The following is an 18791-nucleotide window of genomic DNA, read 5'->3' as shown; positions in this document are numbered from 1 at the left end:
CCCTGGCCCAGCCCCGGCCCCGGCAGTGTCTGGGTCGCTATTCCCAACACTCCAAATCCATGATGAGGTTGTCTGGTCTAGACCCTGAGGTTCTAACAATTTTTCATATTTTACAAAATCTAAAAGAAATGTTAAAAGACTATATACACTTTAAGAAGTCAGTTCTGCTGCTGTTAAAAAAAAAAACTAGGAAACGCATGTAAGTGCTGTTAATAAATGGAGTTAAACTGGATGGTTACTGTTTCATCAGACCATGTGGTCTGTTTTTGGATGGATTGCCCGTCTCCATTGTCGAAATCCCTGAATTCTGGTTTCAGCTCTGGCCCTAAATTATTCAGCTTCGGACCTAACCTCTGTGACTCAGCTTCTCCTTCAGGGATAAGGGCAGTGTTACTCTTCAGAGAGGGCTGGGTCTGAGCGCAGTGCAGATTCCCCAAATGGTGGCACCTGGGTGGTCGACGCCCCCCTGCCCCCTGCCCCCTACCCCTGCCCCCTGCCCCAGTGAGCAGCAAGGCTCCTGGCTTTGCCTTCCCTCTGCCCCAGTGAGCAGCAAGGCTCCTGCTTTGCCTGTGCCCTTCCTCGCCGCTCAGGTCAGGAGCCAAAGGGAAGCATTACCTCATGGTTAGCGAAGCGGATGTCCCGAGAGAATATGGCTGCCAGCCAGTCGCACCCCAGCTTGACATCGATGCTCTGGGCCAGCTTCTCCAGGGTGGGCAGGTGGCTGGCCTGGAAGTGGTAAGCCAGGGTCACGTGCAGCTGCTTCTTATGAGGCTCCACGTGCACTTCTGGAAAAGGGGAGCAGATGCTGTTAGGCTCACACTGCTAGCAGCGGTGGGGCCGAGGGAGAGCCCAGCATCCTGCTTCCCACGCCCAGCGCCCAGCGAGGGAGCCTGCTGTCAGACAGCCGCGTGGGGCACAGACCCGGACCCGCAGCCTGAGAGGGAAGAGCAATCCTCCTGGTTGCTCCCCTCACGACAGCCCGGCAGGAGCAGCCCCACCGCTCAGATGAGGAAACGGCCCTAAGGGGAGGAACTAATTCACGCAGAAATAAAGAGCAGATGTCATCATGCGACTCTCAAAGCTATGTTGCCTTTGTTTTGGTGAAATCAAGTCTCTTAGCTTCTGAGTGGCTCTGATGGAGAAATGAAGAAAAAGTAATATTTTCAAAGTTTAAAACAGGGATTCTCAACAGCATTTGGGTGAAATAACTCTGTTTGGGCGCTGCCCTGGGCAGAGAGGCCCCGCCTCCTGGAGGCCACAGCAGCACCCAGAGTGTGACCACTGGGTGTGACCCCGGAAACACTCAGGCGTTGCCAGCCGTCCCCTGGGGCAAACGTGCCCTGGTTGGAACCCCGGCCGGCTTAACGCAAACAGACTGCTCCTCTAAGACCCCCCAGAGGCAAGCGAAGCCCGCCGCCGCCTCTTCTTCCTCCCTCGTTCGTGTCTCTCAATGGGGAGCGCAGCTCCTGTCCACGCCAGACTCTGAAGAAGCCGCAACCAGAGGGGTTTAGGGCAGCGGTTGGGATGGTGGCCCGTGAGGTCCGAAAGGCTGGCGACTGCTGCTTAGGGAGGTGAGAAACTAAGAGGCTCGCTCAGACCACACAGAGATGGCGGCGGGAGCTGGGTCCTTGGGTTTTGAGCGCTTTCTCTGCGATCCTACACTGCTTCTCTTCGTTGTGAGCCCGGGAGGCCAGGGCTGTCTTGTTCACACTGGGTCCCGGTGCTCAGCCCATGCCAGGTGTCAGTCCTTGTTAAATGAACAAAGACACATGGATGGATCTCCCTGTGGGGCAACCCTAAATCTACCTGCTGAAGGAATCCGGGGGCCCCCAAACTCTAGAACACCAAGGCGAAGCCCTGAGGCCGGCTACACAGCAGGGTACGCAGTTCTGCAAACCACCAGCAGGGGGCGGCGCGAGGGCCCAGAAACTGCTTTCCTGGTGTCTCCCCCTCCCGCCAGGAAAGCAGGCCAGGCCCTGGCGAGACCGCTTTGCTCCTGTGTGAGGCACCTGGGTTTTGTGGCCACAACATGAGTTTGGTTTCTGTGGGGGTTTCCATGGTGCTGTGGGGTGAACAGGAGCCATTTCCCTGAGAAAGGAGGGTGCACATAGGACGCCACTGTCCTCTCTACTGGCCATTTCTCTGGAATGTTCAGGCCCTGTGACAGGACAGGCGCCCCAAGTCAGGAAGCAGACACTCATCCAGAAGCAGGGGGCTTGGGGGGGCGGCTGCAGGCCCCACCTGGGAGAGGGATCTTCCAGGCTGGACCCCAGGGAGTCCTCCCGGCTCGGGGGATGGGCCCTCTGCACACTCCGGAGCCCAGCCCTGCTCCGGCCTTGCCAGTGAAGAGGTGCCAGCACAGTCCCAGCTGGGCTGCGAAGACACAGCCTCCACCCCAGGTGGCCCGGCCCTGCCGTCCACACGAGGTGGTGCAGGCAGCTTGGGCCCCTCTGGCCCTGCACCCATCCCTCCGGCCAGCTGTGCGCTCAGCCCTCCGCGGGCCGGTGGCCTCCATAGGCGGGTGGCCTCCGTGGGCGGATGGCCTCCGTGGCCCTCTCTGCTGGGGCTGGGGCGCCCGCCCTGCAGGGATCATCGCCCTGTGAGCTCCTTCCTGCTGCGCGGGGGAGCCCCCCTCCAGGGATGGCCTCTCTTCTGGGCTCTGCCAGCCCCTGTGCTCAGCCAGGCTCCGAGCTCCGCCAGGAGGAACCACGTCTGACTGTCGCATTCGTGGCGGGGAACACACTGCAGCTTCCCACTGAGCCCTGCCGACTGACTCCACCAGGGGTCCTCAAACTTATTTTTTTTTTAAATATATTTTATTGATGTTTTACAGAGAGGAAGGGAGAGAGATAGAGAGTTAGAAACATCGATGAAAGAGAAACATCGATCAGCTGCCTCCTGCACATCCCCCACTGGGGATGTGCCCACAACCCAGGTACATGCCCTTGACCGGAATCGAACCCGGGACCCCTCAGTCCGCAGGCCGACGCTCTATCCACTGAGCCAAACCGGTTTCGGCAAGGGGTCCTCAAACTTTTTAAACAGGGGGCCAGTTCAGTGTCCCTCAGACCGTTGGAGGGCCGGACTATAGTTTAAAAAAAATATATGAACAAATTCCTATGCACACTGCACATATCTTATTTTGAAGTAAAAAAAACAAAACGGGAACAAATACAATATTTGTATTTGCATGTGGCCCACGGGCCGTAGTTTGAGGACCCCTGGACTCCGCTGTCTGGGAGCCCAGACACTGCCTCACCTCACTGTCTGTCTGTCCTGCAGCTCGGGGAGCTCGTCCGCACCTGTGGTCAGAGAGGAGGACCCCCCCCCCCCATGCCTGTCGCCTGTCACCATGCGTCCTCAGCATCCCTTTCAGCTAACTTCTTTGGTGGGAAATTGCAGCAGCTTTAAGCTAAGAGCTGCCACGAGAGAGCAGGAGAGATGTGGAAGGGGGGCTGTGGGACGGCTTTTGAGGCCTAGGGGCCGCCGAATGGATTCCTAGGTCGAGGGGGGGCTCAGTGGGGATGACTGTTCTTGACTCTGAGAGGCTCCACCCTCCTCTGTGCTGTGCTCCCTGGGCTTGGACTGACCGCCCAGGTGGTGCCTGTGTGGGAGGGGGTGGGGGGAGGGAGGAAGGTTCCTGACGCTGAGGTGGCTCCTTGGAGAGCAGGCGTCTGTTCCTTCCGCTTGGTGTCGGGGAGTAGCACTGGGCATTCTCTCGGGGAAGTTAGCAGAACAGCACGTGGTGTGGGTGCTCCCGGGAGGGGGTGTGCTCCTGTCCTGTTCGGCCCCTTCCCGCAGCCACCTCCCCACCCCATCCCACTTGTCACAGCATCCCCGTCTCCCCCACTCTGAGGGCGCCCGCCTGGCCAGCAGGGCTCACCGGTTTTGGATGCAGCCTCCGCGGCAAAGTCGGCGGCGAACTTCTTGAGGACGTCGGCGCTGGCCTCCTCCACGAAGAGCCCGATGAAGTTGGAGGAGGTGTAGAGCTCCAGGGGCAGCGGCACCGAGAACTTGCCCCTCCAGCGGCTGACGGTGGCCTGCAGGGCCTCCCCCAGGGCGTCTGCCTTGCTGTCCTCGCACTGGAAGGGAAGCGGGGGCTGCACTCGGCGGCCAGGGCAGCTCAGCTCCGCGGTCCTCAGGTACCCTCCGCCCAGCTGAGACTGTGACACCACCACACACACACGCACACGCACACACACACACGCACACACGCGCACACACACATGCACGCACACACACGCGCACGTGCACACACATGCACACACACACACACCCCGTCTGTGAGGAGGGGAACTGCACATGCCCAATGACCTGGCACTGGATCACACAGCTCTTACGCCTGTGACTCCAGGTCCCACCAGGTCCCGGCAGGGCTGGGGCTGCCGCTCACCATGAAGAACTGGCAGAGGGTGATGTGGGGGAAGATGTTGTGCGCCTTGTTCTTCCCGCAGATCTGCTTCGACTGCTGCCAGAAGTCGGAGAGCTTCTGGGCCAAGGGGCCCGTGGGGCGCAGGTACAGCACGTACTCCCGGGGCAGCGGGTCGTCCAGGAAGGGGTCGCCCACGTGGGAGAAGAGCCTGCGGAGAGAGCGGGCATCCTTGCTGGAGAATGGCGGGGGGCGGGGGGTGGGGGACCAGACACTCCGCTGGTGGGAAGGGCTTTCCCTCTGCGCTAAGGATCCACCCCTCGCAGCTCACACTTCACAGCCTCGCCCGTGGGTGCCTCTTCGCCCACAGCCCCTCGGAAACCTGAAGCCCTCTCCAGGCGGCATTCGCAGGCGAACCCCAACCCTTTCCCAACCCCACGCCGTTCAACAGGGTTCCTTCAGCTCCATCTGAAGAAACCGGAGCCTCCCAAAGACAAGGGACCCTCGGAGCTGCCCTGGGCTCTGCCCTGGGCAGTGACTTCCTGAAAGGTGGGTAGGTTTTTCCCTCAATTGACTTGCGCAGCCTGCACACAGCTTCTTACATCTGTGGTGGCTGGAGGGCGGCAGCTATGGGACAGGCTCTCTTAGAAACACCGCTAAGGAGAAGCACGCCCTGGGCAGCGGGAGGAGGCAATGGCGGGATGGACGGTCCAGTCACCGGGTCTCCCTCGCCCCACCCCCCAGGTTCACAACCTTGCTCATCCGCATATATTTAGAGCTGATCAAGTGTCATTTTCTCATTTAGTTATTTTATACCAACCAGTCACACGCGGCCTGAACACTTCTTCCTCCGGTGGACGCCAAAGCTTTTTGTCTAGAAGAAGAAATCAAATTTCTGTTGTTAGTGTTTTCAGCCTCCTGCCAGCTGCTCATTGCGGTGCAGGAGGTGATGTGAAGTAAGGGACTAAAGCCTCTCGGAGGTGGGCAGACACCGGCAGCGGGCTCCCCAAGGGCCACAGCCAGGCGCTGGGACACCGCATGGGCGCTGACCTCCGCGTGGCCAGCGGGCCTGCAGGCAGCCTGAGCTGGTGGGCGGTCAGCAGGCTCCACACTGGAGTTTTAGTTCTGCTCCCCTGAAGGTTGTCATGTCGTGGGTTTTCCTCCCTCATTCTCATGCACTCACTCTCACTGCCCTAGATCCCTTGCAGAATGTTGTTTATTCGCAGCCCTTGGCAGAGCGTATGAGAAAGTGGGCCAAATGCCCACCAGGACAGTTATTTGGTTTAATTCAATGCCTCCTCCCGCCCACCTCCAGCCACCACCACCAGCCTCAGGTGGACCCATGATCTCCAACCAGTTCACAGACATCTTTGGGCTCCAGTGTCCAGAGCAGCGCTGCTCACCCCCCACTGCTGGAGAGAGGAGGATGGCTGGGGAGCGAGGCACTTGCGCGCCAGCACACAGCACAGTAGACGCTGCTGAAGTTTCCGTCTGGTCTCCAGGAGCCGAGAGTTCTGGGTTTGTGCCCAGCTCTGCTATTCGCCCACCCATTCGTGCACGCATGCTTACGACGCCCATTCAAGAAATCCTTAGTGAATTGCTGTTATCTCATCAACGCTGTTCTAGGCTCTAGGAATACAGCGAACACAACACTTATGTGGCTCCTGCCCTCATGGAGATCTCAGCTGAGCAGGCATGAAAACATTCATCTGTACAGATAATTATTAATTACTACTGTGGTCGGGGCAGTGAAGGAAAGTAGGGGAACATAACATAGGACAGGGAGACCAACCCAGGCGGAACGGTCAGGGGGTCAGGAAAGGCTTCAGAGAAGAGGTGACACCTTAAGTGAGACCTGAAGAACGCGGACGGACCCCTCTGGGAGGGATGGGGGTTCGCACGGGGCTGTGGTAGCGAAGGACACCAGTGCATCGACTCTTCAGTCAAGTGCTCGACCGGTGCCTGACACATGGGAGATGCCAATGAACAGTCACTCCCATCCTTTACCCGACACGGATCCCGGGTCCTTGGGAGAGAGGAGCGAGGGGACGGAATGTCCCCTTTTCCCAATTGGCTGCTGAGCCCAAGTCCTCTTTCCCTTTCGTGGCCCCTCTATGGAGCAATGAGAAGAGCTGGTGCTGTGAGAATCATGGAGATCCGACTGACAGGGACTTCAGAGATCACCTGAGACCTGACTTCTTCCCTCCACACAGGGAAGCTGGGGAGGAAGGACAGCGACTTGCTGAAGGCAGCCTGGCGAAGGGGCCGCCAGTGCCGGCCAGGCTCCTGCTCGCTCCACAGGCCAAAGGCGAGCGAAATGCCTGCCTTTCCTGCATGAAAACCTGAGCACAGATACCAAGTGAACGGGTGGAGAAACTGGCACAGCTAAGGAGAACGGCTCCTAGAAGACACGCCTCCTTTCAGTAAATAAGTGATGAAGAAGCAGGGCCAGTGCTCTGGGCCCCTCAGAATTTCTCAGGACAGAAGCTGCTGAGGAAAAGACTGGAAAACAAGTTCCCCTCCTCCCCCCGCCCCATGCCCACACCTGGGTAAGGTGCTTCGTGCTGGCCTGTTGCCAGCCGTTTCCTTTACTGTTTACTAGGCCATCCGAGAACATACCTCTTGCCTTTTTTGGATCCAGCAGCCACGTACCCACAGAAGAATGCAAATCAGTCTCTTAGAAGTTAGACTCTACTAGGAATTAAATTAATCAAAAACACCTATTGTTTCAAAAACAATTGAGAAAAGGAAAGCTCATCTGTGGTACAATGTGCTATTTATATTTAAAAGATCCAATTTTTTTCTATGCCCTTCTCCTGGTGAAATATACCTTACTGAAATGTACTTTTCTTTAAGCACTAGGAGAATTCTCTGGAAATGAAAGGTCTAATTAAGTCATGGTTTCCGTGACTCAAAAAACAAATTTTGGAGGGGGTTCAAAACTATAACTGAGACAGACAATGAAGGGTTTGGGTGATAAGGCGATGATAAAAGTTTATGGGAATCCAAGTTCTTCTTTGTGAAGAAGACACATCTGAAAAGTCTTATGGGAATAACACCTCTCCTTCTGGAACTACTCAAAGAAACTCAAGAGGAGCGAAGCCTCCAGGCTGGTTTTAGGCTCATTACGAGGCCAGCATTATTCTGAGTAAAAACATGACAAAGACATTACAAACGTAGAAAATTATAGGCCAATACCCTGATGAACACAGCTGCAAAAATTCTCAACAAAATATTAGCAAGCTGAACTCAGCAATACATTAAAGAGATCACATACCATCATCAAGTGGATTTATTCCTGGGTGAAAGGTTGGTACAATATCTGCAAATTAATTAATTTGATATACCACATGAACAAAAGAAAGAATAAAAAGCATACAATCGTATCAATAGATGCAGAAAATCCAGCACCCATATAAAAGCCTAATATGCAAAGTGAGTTTGGGAGACCGGGAGTTCGATCACTCGCTATGATGTGTGCTGACCACCAGGGGGCGGCGCGGATAAAGGAAGGCCCAGCCAGCAGCTGGCAGCTGCTAGGGACCCTACCCATGCACGAATTTCATGCACTGGGCCTCTAGTCTGTATAATAAAAGCCTACGTGACCCTTATGGCAGAACGACCAGAATGACTGGTCATTGTGATGTGCACTGACCACCAGGGGGCAGATACTCAGTGCAGGAGCTGCCCCCTGGTGGTCAGTGTGCTCCCACAAGGAAAGCGCCACTCAGCCAGAAGCCAGGCTCACGGCTGGGGAGTGCAGTGGCGGTGGCAGGAGCCTCTCCTGCCTCCACGGCAGCACTAAGGAGCAGTGAGCTGAGTGGTAAGGAGCAGCGAGCAGGCGGGCAGTAAGGAGCGAGGGGTCCCGGACTGCGAGAGGAATGTCCAATTGCCAGCTTAGGCCCGATCCCCCCAAGGATTGCACAATTTCATGCACCAGGCCTCTAGTTATAATAAAAACTCTCAGCAAAGTGGGAATAGAAGAAACATACCTTAACATAACAAAGTCCATAGATGACAAACCTACAACTACATCATACTCAACAGGGAAAAGCTTAAAGTGGTTTCCTTAAGATTGGAAACAAGACACGAATGTCCACTTTCACCACTCATATTAAACTGAGTCTTAGAAGTGCTAGCCATAGCAATCAGATAAGAAACACAAATAAAAAGCATCCAAATTGGAAAGGAAGAAGCAAAACTGTCATTATTTGCAGATGACATGGTACTTTGTATAGAGAACCCTAAAGATTCCACCAAAAATCCAATAGAACTGATAAATGAATTTATTAATTAGTGGGATACAAAATAAATATTCAGAAACTGGTTGTATTTTATACACCAATGATGAAATATCAGAAAGAGATACTAAGAAAACATCCCATTTTCAATTGCCTCAAAAAACACCCACAACAACCTAGGAATAAATGTAACCAAGGAGGCAAAAGACATGCACTCAGAAAACTGTAAAAACACTAAAAAATAAATTGAAGAAGATACAAGTAAATGGAAGCATATGCTGTGTTTATGGATAGGAAGACTTAACATCAGTAAAATATCTATACTACCCAAAGCAATGTGCAGATTCAATGCAATCTGTAAAAATACCAATAGCATTTTTCACAGTAGAACAAAAAATCCAAAAATTTATATGGAACCACAAAGACCCTAAAGAGCCATAGCAATCTCAGGAAAGAAGAGCAAAGTTGGAAGGATCACACAACCTGATATCAAACTATACTATAAGCTCTAGTATTCAGAATAGTGTGGTACGGGCATAAAAACAGACACATCAATGGAACAGAAGAGAGAGCCAGAAAGAAATCCACACCTACCTTGACAATTAAAATCTTACAAAAAAAAAAAAAGGCAAGAATATATAATGGAGTTAAAGACAATCTATTCAGTAAACAGTGTTAGGAAAATCGAACAGATACATGCAAAAAATGAAATTAGACCACCTTCTTACACGATATACAAGAACAAACTCGCCGAGACCGGTTTGGCTCAGTGGATAGAGCGTCGGCTTGCGGACTGAAGGGTCCCAGGTTCGATTCCGGTCAGGGGCATGTGCCTGGGTTGCGGGCACATCCCCAGTGGGAGGTGTGCAGGAGGCGGCTGGTCGATGTTTCTCTCTCATCGATGTTTCTAGCTCTCTATCTCTCTCCCTTCCTCTCTGTAAAGAATCAATAAAATATATTAAAAAAAAAAAACAAAAAAAAACAAAAAAAAAAACAAAAAAAAAAAAAAAAAAAAGAACAAACTCAATATGAATTAAAGACTTAAAAGACCCAAAACCATAAAACCCTTAGAAGAAAACATAGGCAATAAACTCTGACATTTCACCCAGCCAGCTTGGCTCAGTGGATAGAGCGTCAGCCTGAGTACTGAAGGGTCCCAGGTTCGATTCCGGCCAAGGGCACATGCCTGGGTTGTGGGCTCAGTCCCCAGTAGGGGGTGTGCAGGAGGCAGCTGATCAATGATTCTTTCTCATCATTGATGTTTCTATCTCTCTCTCCTTCCTTCCTATCTGAAATCAACCAAGAAATATATTTTATAAAAAAAAAAAAACTCTGACATTTCTCTTAGCAATACTTTTTTCTGAAATATCTCTTAGAGTGAGGGAAACAAACAAAAAATGGACTAATGGGACTGCATCTAACTAAAAATTTTTGCACAGCAAAGGAAACCATCAATGAAATGAAAAGACAACCTAGTGAATAAAATAAGATATCTGCCAGTGATACATCAGATAAGGGATCAATAACCAAGATTCATATAGAACTTAACACCCCCTCCTGAAAACCCAATTAAAATATGGGCAGAAGACCTAAATAGACACTTCTCCAAAGAGGACATAATATGGCCTGTAGACATAGGAAAAAATGCTCAAAGTCACTAATCACCAGAGAGATGCAAATTAAGACCCCACTGAGATATCACCTCACACCTGCCAGATGACTATCATCAATAACTCAACAAACAAGTGTTGGTGAGATGTGGAGAAAAGGGAGCCCTCAAGCACTGTTGGTGGAAATACAGACTGGTGCGGCCACTGTGGGAAACAGTATGGAGGCTCCTAAAACATAAAACATGGAAATGCCTGGGTATATGTCCAAAGAAATCCAAAACATTAATTTGAAAAAACATATGCGCCCCATGCTCATTGCAGTGCTATTTACAATAACCAAGATATGGAAGCAACTTAAGTGTATATCAACAGATGACTGGATAAAGACATTTATAAATATATATATATATATATATATATATATATATATATATATATATATATATTACTTGGTCATAAAAATGAAACCTTATCATTTGTGACAACATGGACGGACGTAGAGGGCATTATGCTAAGTGAAGTAAGTCAGCCAGAGAAAGACAAGTACCATATGATTTCATTATATGTGGAATCTAAAGAATAGAATAAACAACCAAATAAAACGAACTACCGAGTCGATACAGAGAACAAACTGACGGTTGCCAGAGGTGCTGGGTGAAAGGAGGAGGGACTAAGAAGTGCCAATTGGTAGCTACAGAACACTCATAGAGATGTGCATGCCAATGCAGGGGACAGAGTAGCAACATTGTGATAACGATGCATGTGACAGGGATACTTGAATTATTGGGGGACCATCTTGTAAGTGGAATAATTGCCTAACCCCTCTGCTGTACACCTGAAAGTAACATAAAATAATATTGAATGCCAACTGTAATCTCTATATAAAACCCTAATATGCAAATAGATTGAACAGCGGAACAATCGAACAACCAAACAACTGGTCGCTATGATGTCCACTAACCACCAGGGGGTGTGCATGAAACATGGCGGGCATCGGCTGCTACGGGATGGTGGAGCAGGTGAGCAGGGGCGCCAGACCAAGGCAGGGCACCAGTCACTGTCATTGGGGTGAGCCTCTGGTGGTTACTGAAAATTCTTTGCTCCTGCATGCCATGGTCCCACCCAGCACTCACACCTCCTGCTGGTGCTGGTCCTGCTCGTACCTGCTGCTGGCGCCTGGCGCCAGTCCCAATCACTCAGTGCTGTCAGCGGGTGCGAGTGGCAACTGCTGCCCCTGATTGGCCCTGAGGGCTTTTCCATCTCCCCCTGCTCCTAAAGGGCAATCAGGGTAGCAGCTGCTACTCGCACCCGCTGATGGTGCAGGCCCCACTCACACCCACTGCTGGCGCCATCCCCAAATGTTCCACGCTGTCAGCAAGTGGGAGCGGTGGTTGCGGGAGCAGTGCTATCAGCAGACAGGGGACAGGGGGCCACAGCGGGAGGGGCCGGGTGCGAGCACAGAGGATGGGCCGAGACCCACCCCTGTGCCCATCGCAGCCTCACAGACCACAGTTCCTTTCAAGGTGCACGAATTCATGCACTGGGCCCCTAGTTGAAAAATAAAATCAAAAAGTGATCTATGGAAGGTTATTGTATCTGATGCACTTTCTCTAGCAAATGTTACCGAGATAAAACAAGATTTAGCAATAGCACAAAGGGCTCACCTTAGTCATCAGAAGGAATTTCCTGGCAGTATGTACTACAAAGCTGTTTTGTTTTTCTTTGAAAGTTTCTGGTAGTTAGTGATCTGAAACACGTGTGAGATTCTCTACGCAGGAGGCGTAAACTGGCTTCCAAGGAGCCCAGGGCAGGGCTCCTGCTGGAGGCGCTGGGTTCATTCTGTTCCCAGAACTCTGTCCACAGGACAGACCGAGCATGGGCAGCGGCCGGTCGCACCCCCTACTCCACCTCACTGACGAAAAACGGCATAATAGAGCTCCCGCTAGTCTGAGGCCATGGGCGGGGGCGGGTGTGTGAGGGTGAACCCCAAACATCAGGTTGAGCTTGAATGTCTGACACCTGTAGAGTGACTCAGAGTTGGGAGAGACAGTGGAGATCTTGAACAGATAACAGAGGAGCAGCCCTTTAAACCCAAAGGGGAGGAGGCCAGCCCGTGAATTTCAGCAACGACTGTTTAGACGGGACCTCGGCAGTCGGAATCAGTGAGGCCCAAGAACTGCGGATGTTCTCAGGTGAGAACAGAAACCTGCCTCATGGTCCTGGTCCTGCCTCACCTTCCTGTTACGCTGAAGGTTTATTCTCAGCAGAATGTGAAAAAATGTTCGAATTTTCATGCCTCACCACAGTGCCCATGGCCAGGCCTCCTTGGCTGGGATGGCGAGGCCTGGGGTCGCCCTCAGCTCTGTTACATTGTGGGTTCCAGGTTGGACTGGCTCCAGGCCACGGCGCCCCCCAGCCACCAGGGGGAGATGCCTCATGACCTGTCACTGCACACACCTGAGGAGCACTTCTTCCCCCTCCTCTCTCCCTCTTCCTTCCTTTTCTTTATTCCTTTCTTCCCTCTCCTCTCCCTCCTTCCTTTCTTTCCAAGCTCTCTTTTTCCTTCTCTTCCCAGGGAACTCTTAGTAGGAAACCAAAGGACAGTAAGAAATGTACTGGATGGAGCTTTCTGGTTCATGCGGGGTCCAGTAGGTCAAGCATGTCAACTCGCGGCCCGCATGCAGCCCACAACCAATATGTTTGCGGCCCAGCCAATATAACGGTATGTAAGAAACATTTTAATAAAAATTCCGTAACTTAATTTTTACAACATCCTGTTACACACAATTATTAATAACGAACTACAACGTTCACTAATGACTGATTACTATCATCGTGTTGCATTCATTTCCCTGCCATACACGCAGGTTCACCATTTCTCTCCACTGGTACTAGCAGCGAATATTTTAGCAGCCGATGGCCACATCGTTAGTCTTGGACTGACTTGTTTGGTGTGAGCAACAGGAAATATTTCACTTTCAGAGAACAAGAAAAATAGGTTTATTTGCGTTACACTTATTAATTTGTGCAGTTATTCAGTGTCTGGTAAGTTAATGTTCAAGAAAAATATTAACTTTTATTAAAATGTTCTATTATTGTATGTTAAGGATGACTCATTTATTTCAGCCCTTTGTATTCAGCATGTCTCTAGCGAAACAAACCTACGTTTCTATGAAAATGGAAGCTTTTGTTTTTTGTGGCCCGCGTAGCCTTCAAGTTTGACATGTTTCAGTAGATGCAGGCTGGTCCCACTTCCAGGTCCAGCAGAACCACAGGTTAGAGCTGGACTGAAATTTCCTATTTAATTGTCCCCAAGCTGGTGTCCTCTGCAGCCTCACTGGTCCGTGGGTCCACTGTGGCTCTAACCCTTCACTTCCTCTCAGCTGAACAGCAGCGTGTGAGAGCGGCCCTTGCCCTGTGCAGGGGGAGCCGAAGTAGGGTTACCGTGCGAGAATCTGCATTTATCCCTGTGTCACTATGTGCTACGGCTGCACTATTCATTGGCAGGGACCCACAGGTGCCTGCCCTGCAGAAGTCACAGGAGGAAGAGACAGATGCCAACAGCTTCCTCCATGTCCTGTGGCGCCGCCCTGGCCGAGCGCCCAGGGGCAGGGGAGCTGCGGCTGAGCTCACAACTGAACACAAAGCTCCTCTGGGTCAGGAGGCCTCGGCAAACCCAGAGGTGCTGGGGGGCAGTTTAAGTTCTCCAGGGAAACAGCAATACACCTCACCTGGTGGACATCCCACAAGCTACTGGCTCGGCAGCCACAGTTCCAGTGCGAGGCTGTGCTGCATTCCTCTTGACTTCCTGTCTGTGTGGACTGGGACTTTGGAAACGGTTGTAATAAGAAGCAAGTGCCCAGTGAAAACCAGTGCAGAACAGGACATGAGAGTGGTGGTGTCCAAACGGATCCTAAGGTTTGAGTCGCTGTGCAGTGCCCAGCAAACACACATCCTATTAGTAAATAGTTGTGGTTATTTAAGAATGAAATAAAAATACTATTTTTCTTTCAATTGTTTGTATTATTTTTCACATGGCCCTTAAGTTGTTAGGAGATAAATACTTAAGTTCTTTGGATCTAACTATTAAATGAATTATTAGGCATTTACATTGGCCTGCCAGCTCTATGTAAAAATGACTGAGACACTAAGGATGCTGTGAACTGAGAAAGTTTGGGACTCTGTCCTAGAAGAAATGATGCTTGATCGAGATCTTAAAAGCAGAGTAAGAGCTGGCTAGCAGAAGAGGGGAGGGAGAAGGGCGTTTGAAGTGGAGAGCATGGCAAGAGCTAGTGTACATGTGCAGGGGAATTAAAGTTCATGCTGCTGGAACAAAGATGGTAAAGCTGGAAGAAGTAAAGGTGGAGCTGAACAGGTGGGCAGGGGACAGCTCCAGAAGGAAGGTGTGTGGCCAGTTTAGAGGGCTTGGACCTGACTAGCTTATGGAGTGGGGAACAATAAAGAATGGTAAGCGAAGAGGCGATCAGACTGCATGTGAGGGATGGAGTTAAGGGAGGCTACCACTACGCTGGTGACTACTTAGAAAGGGAGTGTTGAGCGGCTGAAGTATATTGACGAGGGGATGTTAGGAAGGATGTCTGGGTTACTGATTGGATACTCTTGGAGACTGATGAGAACTATAGCTTGAATGTATGTGTGGATGGTGGGGACACCCATGAGTGAGACTGTAAGAGCAGAGACACGTTGGGGTTGGGGTTGGGGTTGGGGTGGTAGTGGCTGTGAGCTCGGTTATTGTTCCCTGGAGAAGCTGGGGTCGGGGCGAACTGCCGGACCACATATCATTACAGACACCGGCCTGGCCAGGCACTCTGTTCCTCGAGTTTTCGGCTACTTGACTGTGATTCCTTGTCTCTCTGTTTGTAAGCCAGACATTTCCTTAGCCTACCCACTGAGCGCCTGTGTCCTGTCTAACGAGTCCCTTCAGATCCCAACTCACTCAAAACTGAGGTTAGTAAATACTCCAGACACCTGGTTCCAGTGGACAGGCTAACCCAGACCCCAGGTTCTCCAAGAAGCATGATACATCTCTCACCTGCCTTCAGGTGACAGGTCAATCCCTATTTTAATTAAACTCAAACCTGAAGCCTGAAGCAAAAAAATTAGGAAGCATGTGTACTCATAGAAATGGAAACATATCCCTCACAATAGCAAGACTTTGATTGAATGAATTAGAAACCTAATTTGTTGAGCTTTCCAATTACTTGTTCTGTCCTTGGCTTTGGATTGCTGACAGATGCGTACTCACGGCCTCAGGGCCTCATTTGCTCTGTGCACTGGCGCTCAGGGACCAAGGACTTATTGGTGTAGGAAAGTGCAGATAACGGGTTAAGTGTGATCCTCCAAGTGAATGACGCTTTCTATTGCAACCTAAATTAAATATTAAATGTCCTTCATGTATCCAAGACAACCTCAAATTTAGAAACATTTATTGCTAACTGTAGGATTTTTTAAATGTTCTTAACCTGTAGGATATTAGTTGTTAAATTTTCCACATCTAATACTGTGAATTCAATTAAAAGATGACCCAGTTATTCACATATCTCATCCTTTTCCCTAGATCTGCTCTAGGCTGGGGGATGGGCAAACATAGGTAGAATCCAACTCATATTTTTCCTGTTTGGCGAGTTCAGTGTATAATATAAAGAGGCCACTGGTGCCACAAAGCAACCATGAGGAATTCATTTAGGGTGTATTTAAATAACAGATGCTACTTGGTAATGTGGTTTTAGGTAGAAATATCAGAGGCCTCTATTGTGCTCTATGAAGAATCCCCTGCCCAGTGCTACCTTCATAGGATAATAGGCAGCTTAACAGTCTTCTGGAGATTGACAGCTACCCTGAGAGCAGACGGCAAGGTGGTGACTGGGCATCTATTTGCTCCTCTAGTTGGAGAAATCTATACATATAAAAGCCTAAGTGACCAAAAAACCAAACGACTGGTCGACCTATCGCTATGAAGCACACTGACCACCAAGGGGCAGATGCTCAATACAGGAGCTGCCCCCTGGTGGTCAGTGGGCTCCCACAGCCAACCTCCTGTGGCCCTTCCCCCCCACACACAACCCCCTTACCGGCCAACCTCCTGCAGCCCCTCCCTCCGGCCAAACTCCTGCAGCCCCGATCGCCCAGTCGCCAGCCAGGCCGAGGGACCCCACCCATGCACGAGTTCATGCACTGGGCCTTTAGTATAAGAATAAGAAAGTAATGACTGAAGACCTTCCATGCACCAGGCACTTACGGACTTAAATCCTCATGCCAAACGTGAAGCCGTACTGTCAGGAGCCTCTGGACCTGGATGGCTCTGCCTGGCAGTCGGCTGTCCCATGTCTCTGTTTGCATTTTATGATGGCTGTCCCAACCCAGGGGCTGGTTCTGAAGCCGTGGCTGAAGTCTGAGTCAGTGAAAGGAGTCTGCTGAGTAGTTGAAGCACTGAGCCCATAGCCCCTCACTGAGCCTGGGAAGCATCTCAGCCAATGGCCTCCCACCTCCCTCTTCTCTGGAAACCAGAGAGAAGTGGCCCCTACACTTTCACTGGATGTAATCACAGAGATCTGCCCGGACCCCTGGGGTGCCTTTCAGGATGGAATGGGGCTTCTCGGCAGCAGAGAGAACCCCATGTGCAGAGCTCCCCCATCATGAGCTGAGGGTGGACACAAAATAAAGCGCAGACGTGTGTCCATGCAGCCCACTGGCCGGGGACAGGAGATGCTTACAGAGCTACCAATCTCACCCCTGACTCATAGCCTGCACCTCCTCTCATCATCACAGCCTGCTGACTGAGACTTCAGTTTCTGATACGGTTACCCTCTCATCCACAGGGGCCAATACGATCCACACAGTGTTAGTCCCACTTTTAATTGATGATCAGAGGCCAAATGAATGTGGAGAGCATTTGAGGAGCAGCTAAGAGGCACACAAGCAAAGGACGGGCACACGTGGTCCTTCAGCTAAGCCTTCCTGGCTTAAGGAAAATCAAGGCCAAGCACTGCTGCCTAGTGGGTCCTTAAAGGAACTAGGACACGGGCACTGGTTTCAGGTGCCTCTGCCCTGAAGGAAGTCATTTCCCAATTTGGTGCTTTAGCTTCGTCATCTCAAAGAGAAGGTGATGAACGGCACACAAGGACACCGGCGAGAAAGAAAGATGTGACAGGCGTCAGTGTTCCGCGGTCCTCAGAGCAACCGTACGTGATAGACACTGGCTCTGTGGCTGCCAAGGAAGTTGAGACCACGTTGTTTATCCCTCCTGGTCCCCAGACAAGGTAGCACTTCCTCCGCGGTTGTACCAAAGACTGCTTCTTGCTTTCGCAGGCCTTCAGAAGAGGGGCCTCAGCAAAATCTCAATGACTGAAGTCCCTCCCTATGTCCACCTCCTTCCACCTGTGCCCAGGCTCATGCCACCTTCTCCATACCTGCCAGTTGGTCACGCTTTCCCGACCTAACAACATAATTTATTATGTCACTTTAACACAAGGGATTTCAGCTACTTTTTGTTGTTAAGGCCGGTGAGATAGGCTTGCAAAGAGCCTGGACAGCTCAGCTTAACAGATTCATCTCTGGGGCCCCAGCCCCTCAGGCTGCCTCCCTAGGAGATGAAGGAAGGTAGTAGAGGGGCCTGTCAATCAAATAAACCATGATGGCCCCGTTCCCTTCAGAGGAAATGGACCCAATGGAGGAAGATGGATCGATCACAGAGACCCAGGTTCAGAGTCAGGCTCCTGTCAGGGAACCCTCTCAGCCGTGGGCTAATGGCCAATGTTTTCAGAAGCTGCGGCCTGTACAGCTAACAGCCAATGGAGCAGCAAGCCAACTGAGGGATGCTCCCACCAGGACCAGCCAATGGCAATGAAAATGCTACAGTTTTCATTGTTTTAAATAAAACTAATCAGAGAAGAGGGGGATTTCGAGCTATTTGGGGCTTAAGGACTCCAGGTGGAAAACTCCAACCTGCCGTGCGCCCCTTCCCTCTCCCGCCAGCAAGACTCTCTCCCAACCCACAAAGAGCGGTCAGCAGCTCTCCTGGGTGCGGGTCCACAGGGGACGCTCCTAGGTTCCGGTGTTTTCCTGCGGCACGGCCCGCAGCCAACACAGGAGAGGCCTCGTTTTGTTCTTGCAGAAAAGGCGCTGAGCTCTGGCCTCACTGTGGTTGGGAACCAGCCATCAGACCGCAGTGAGGAAGCAGTGAGCATGTCCCTCCTGGCCTCTGAGGATGTCTCCCCGGATATAGACAGGACCCTTCCCCGGGGGATAGGCAGGACCCCTCCCCGGATATAGGCAGGACCCCTTTCTGGGGGATATGCAGGATCCCTCCCCAGGATAGAGGCAGGACCCCTCCCCAGGGGATAGGCAGGACCCCTCCCCGGGGTCAGGGAGGTGCTGCAGAGGCACACGGGGAGGGTGCAGTGTGACAGGAGCACATTCTGGGGAGCAAGCTCTTACTGGTTGTGGGACTGTGACTAATTAATTATCCTAACATTCCTTTTCCAAATCTCTTAAGCGGGGTAACAGTAGCTACCCCTTGCGGGCAGAATGACGCTAATGGCAGCATTAGTG

The 18791-nt window shown here is 51.3% G+C and overlaps 1 protein-coding gene across 1 annotated transcript in view; it reads right to left on the bottom strand.

Annotated features, from left to right (window-relative positions):
* Positions 1 to 18791, bottom strand: part of UBASH3B (ubiquitin associated and SH3 domain containing B) — a 141898-nt gene that overhangs the window by 36218 nt on the left and 86889 nt on the right. Inside the window, exons 2-5 of the mRNA XM_036354434.1 lie at positions 5190 to 5243; positions 4394 to 4580; positions 3884 to 4082; positions 616 to 785 (exon numbers count right to left, since the gene is read on the bottom strand). Of these exons, the coding sequence (XP_036210327.1) occupies positions 616 to 785; positions 3884 to 4082; positions 4394 to 4580; positions 5190 to 5243 (610 nt within the window). The remainder of the gene's footprint in view (positions 1 to 615; positions 786 to 3883; positions 4083 to 4393; positions 4581 to 5189; positions 5244 to 18791) is intronic.

This window comes from Myotis myotis, unplaced genomic scaffold (genome assembly GCF_014108235.1).
Source record: "Myotis myotis isolate mMyoMyo1 unplaced genomic scaffold, mMyoMyo1.p scaffold_m19_p_20, whole genome shotgun sequence".
NCBI lineage: Eukaryota > Metazoa > Chordata > Mammalia > Chiroptera > Vespertilionidae > Myotis > Myotis myotis.
Note: the sequence above shows the minus strand (reverse complement) of the source record. Positions and strands in the feature narration are given on the sequence as shown.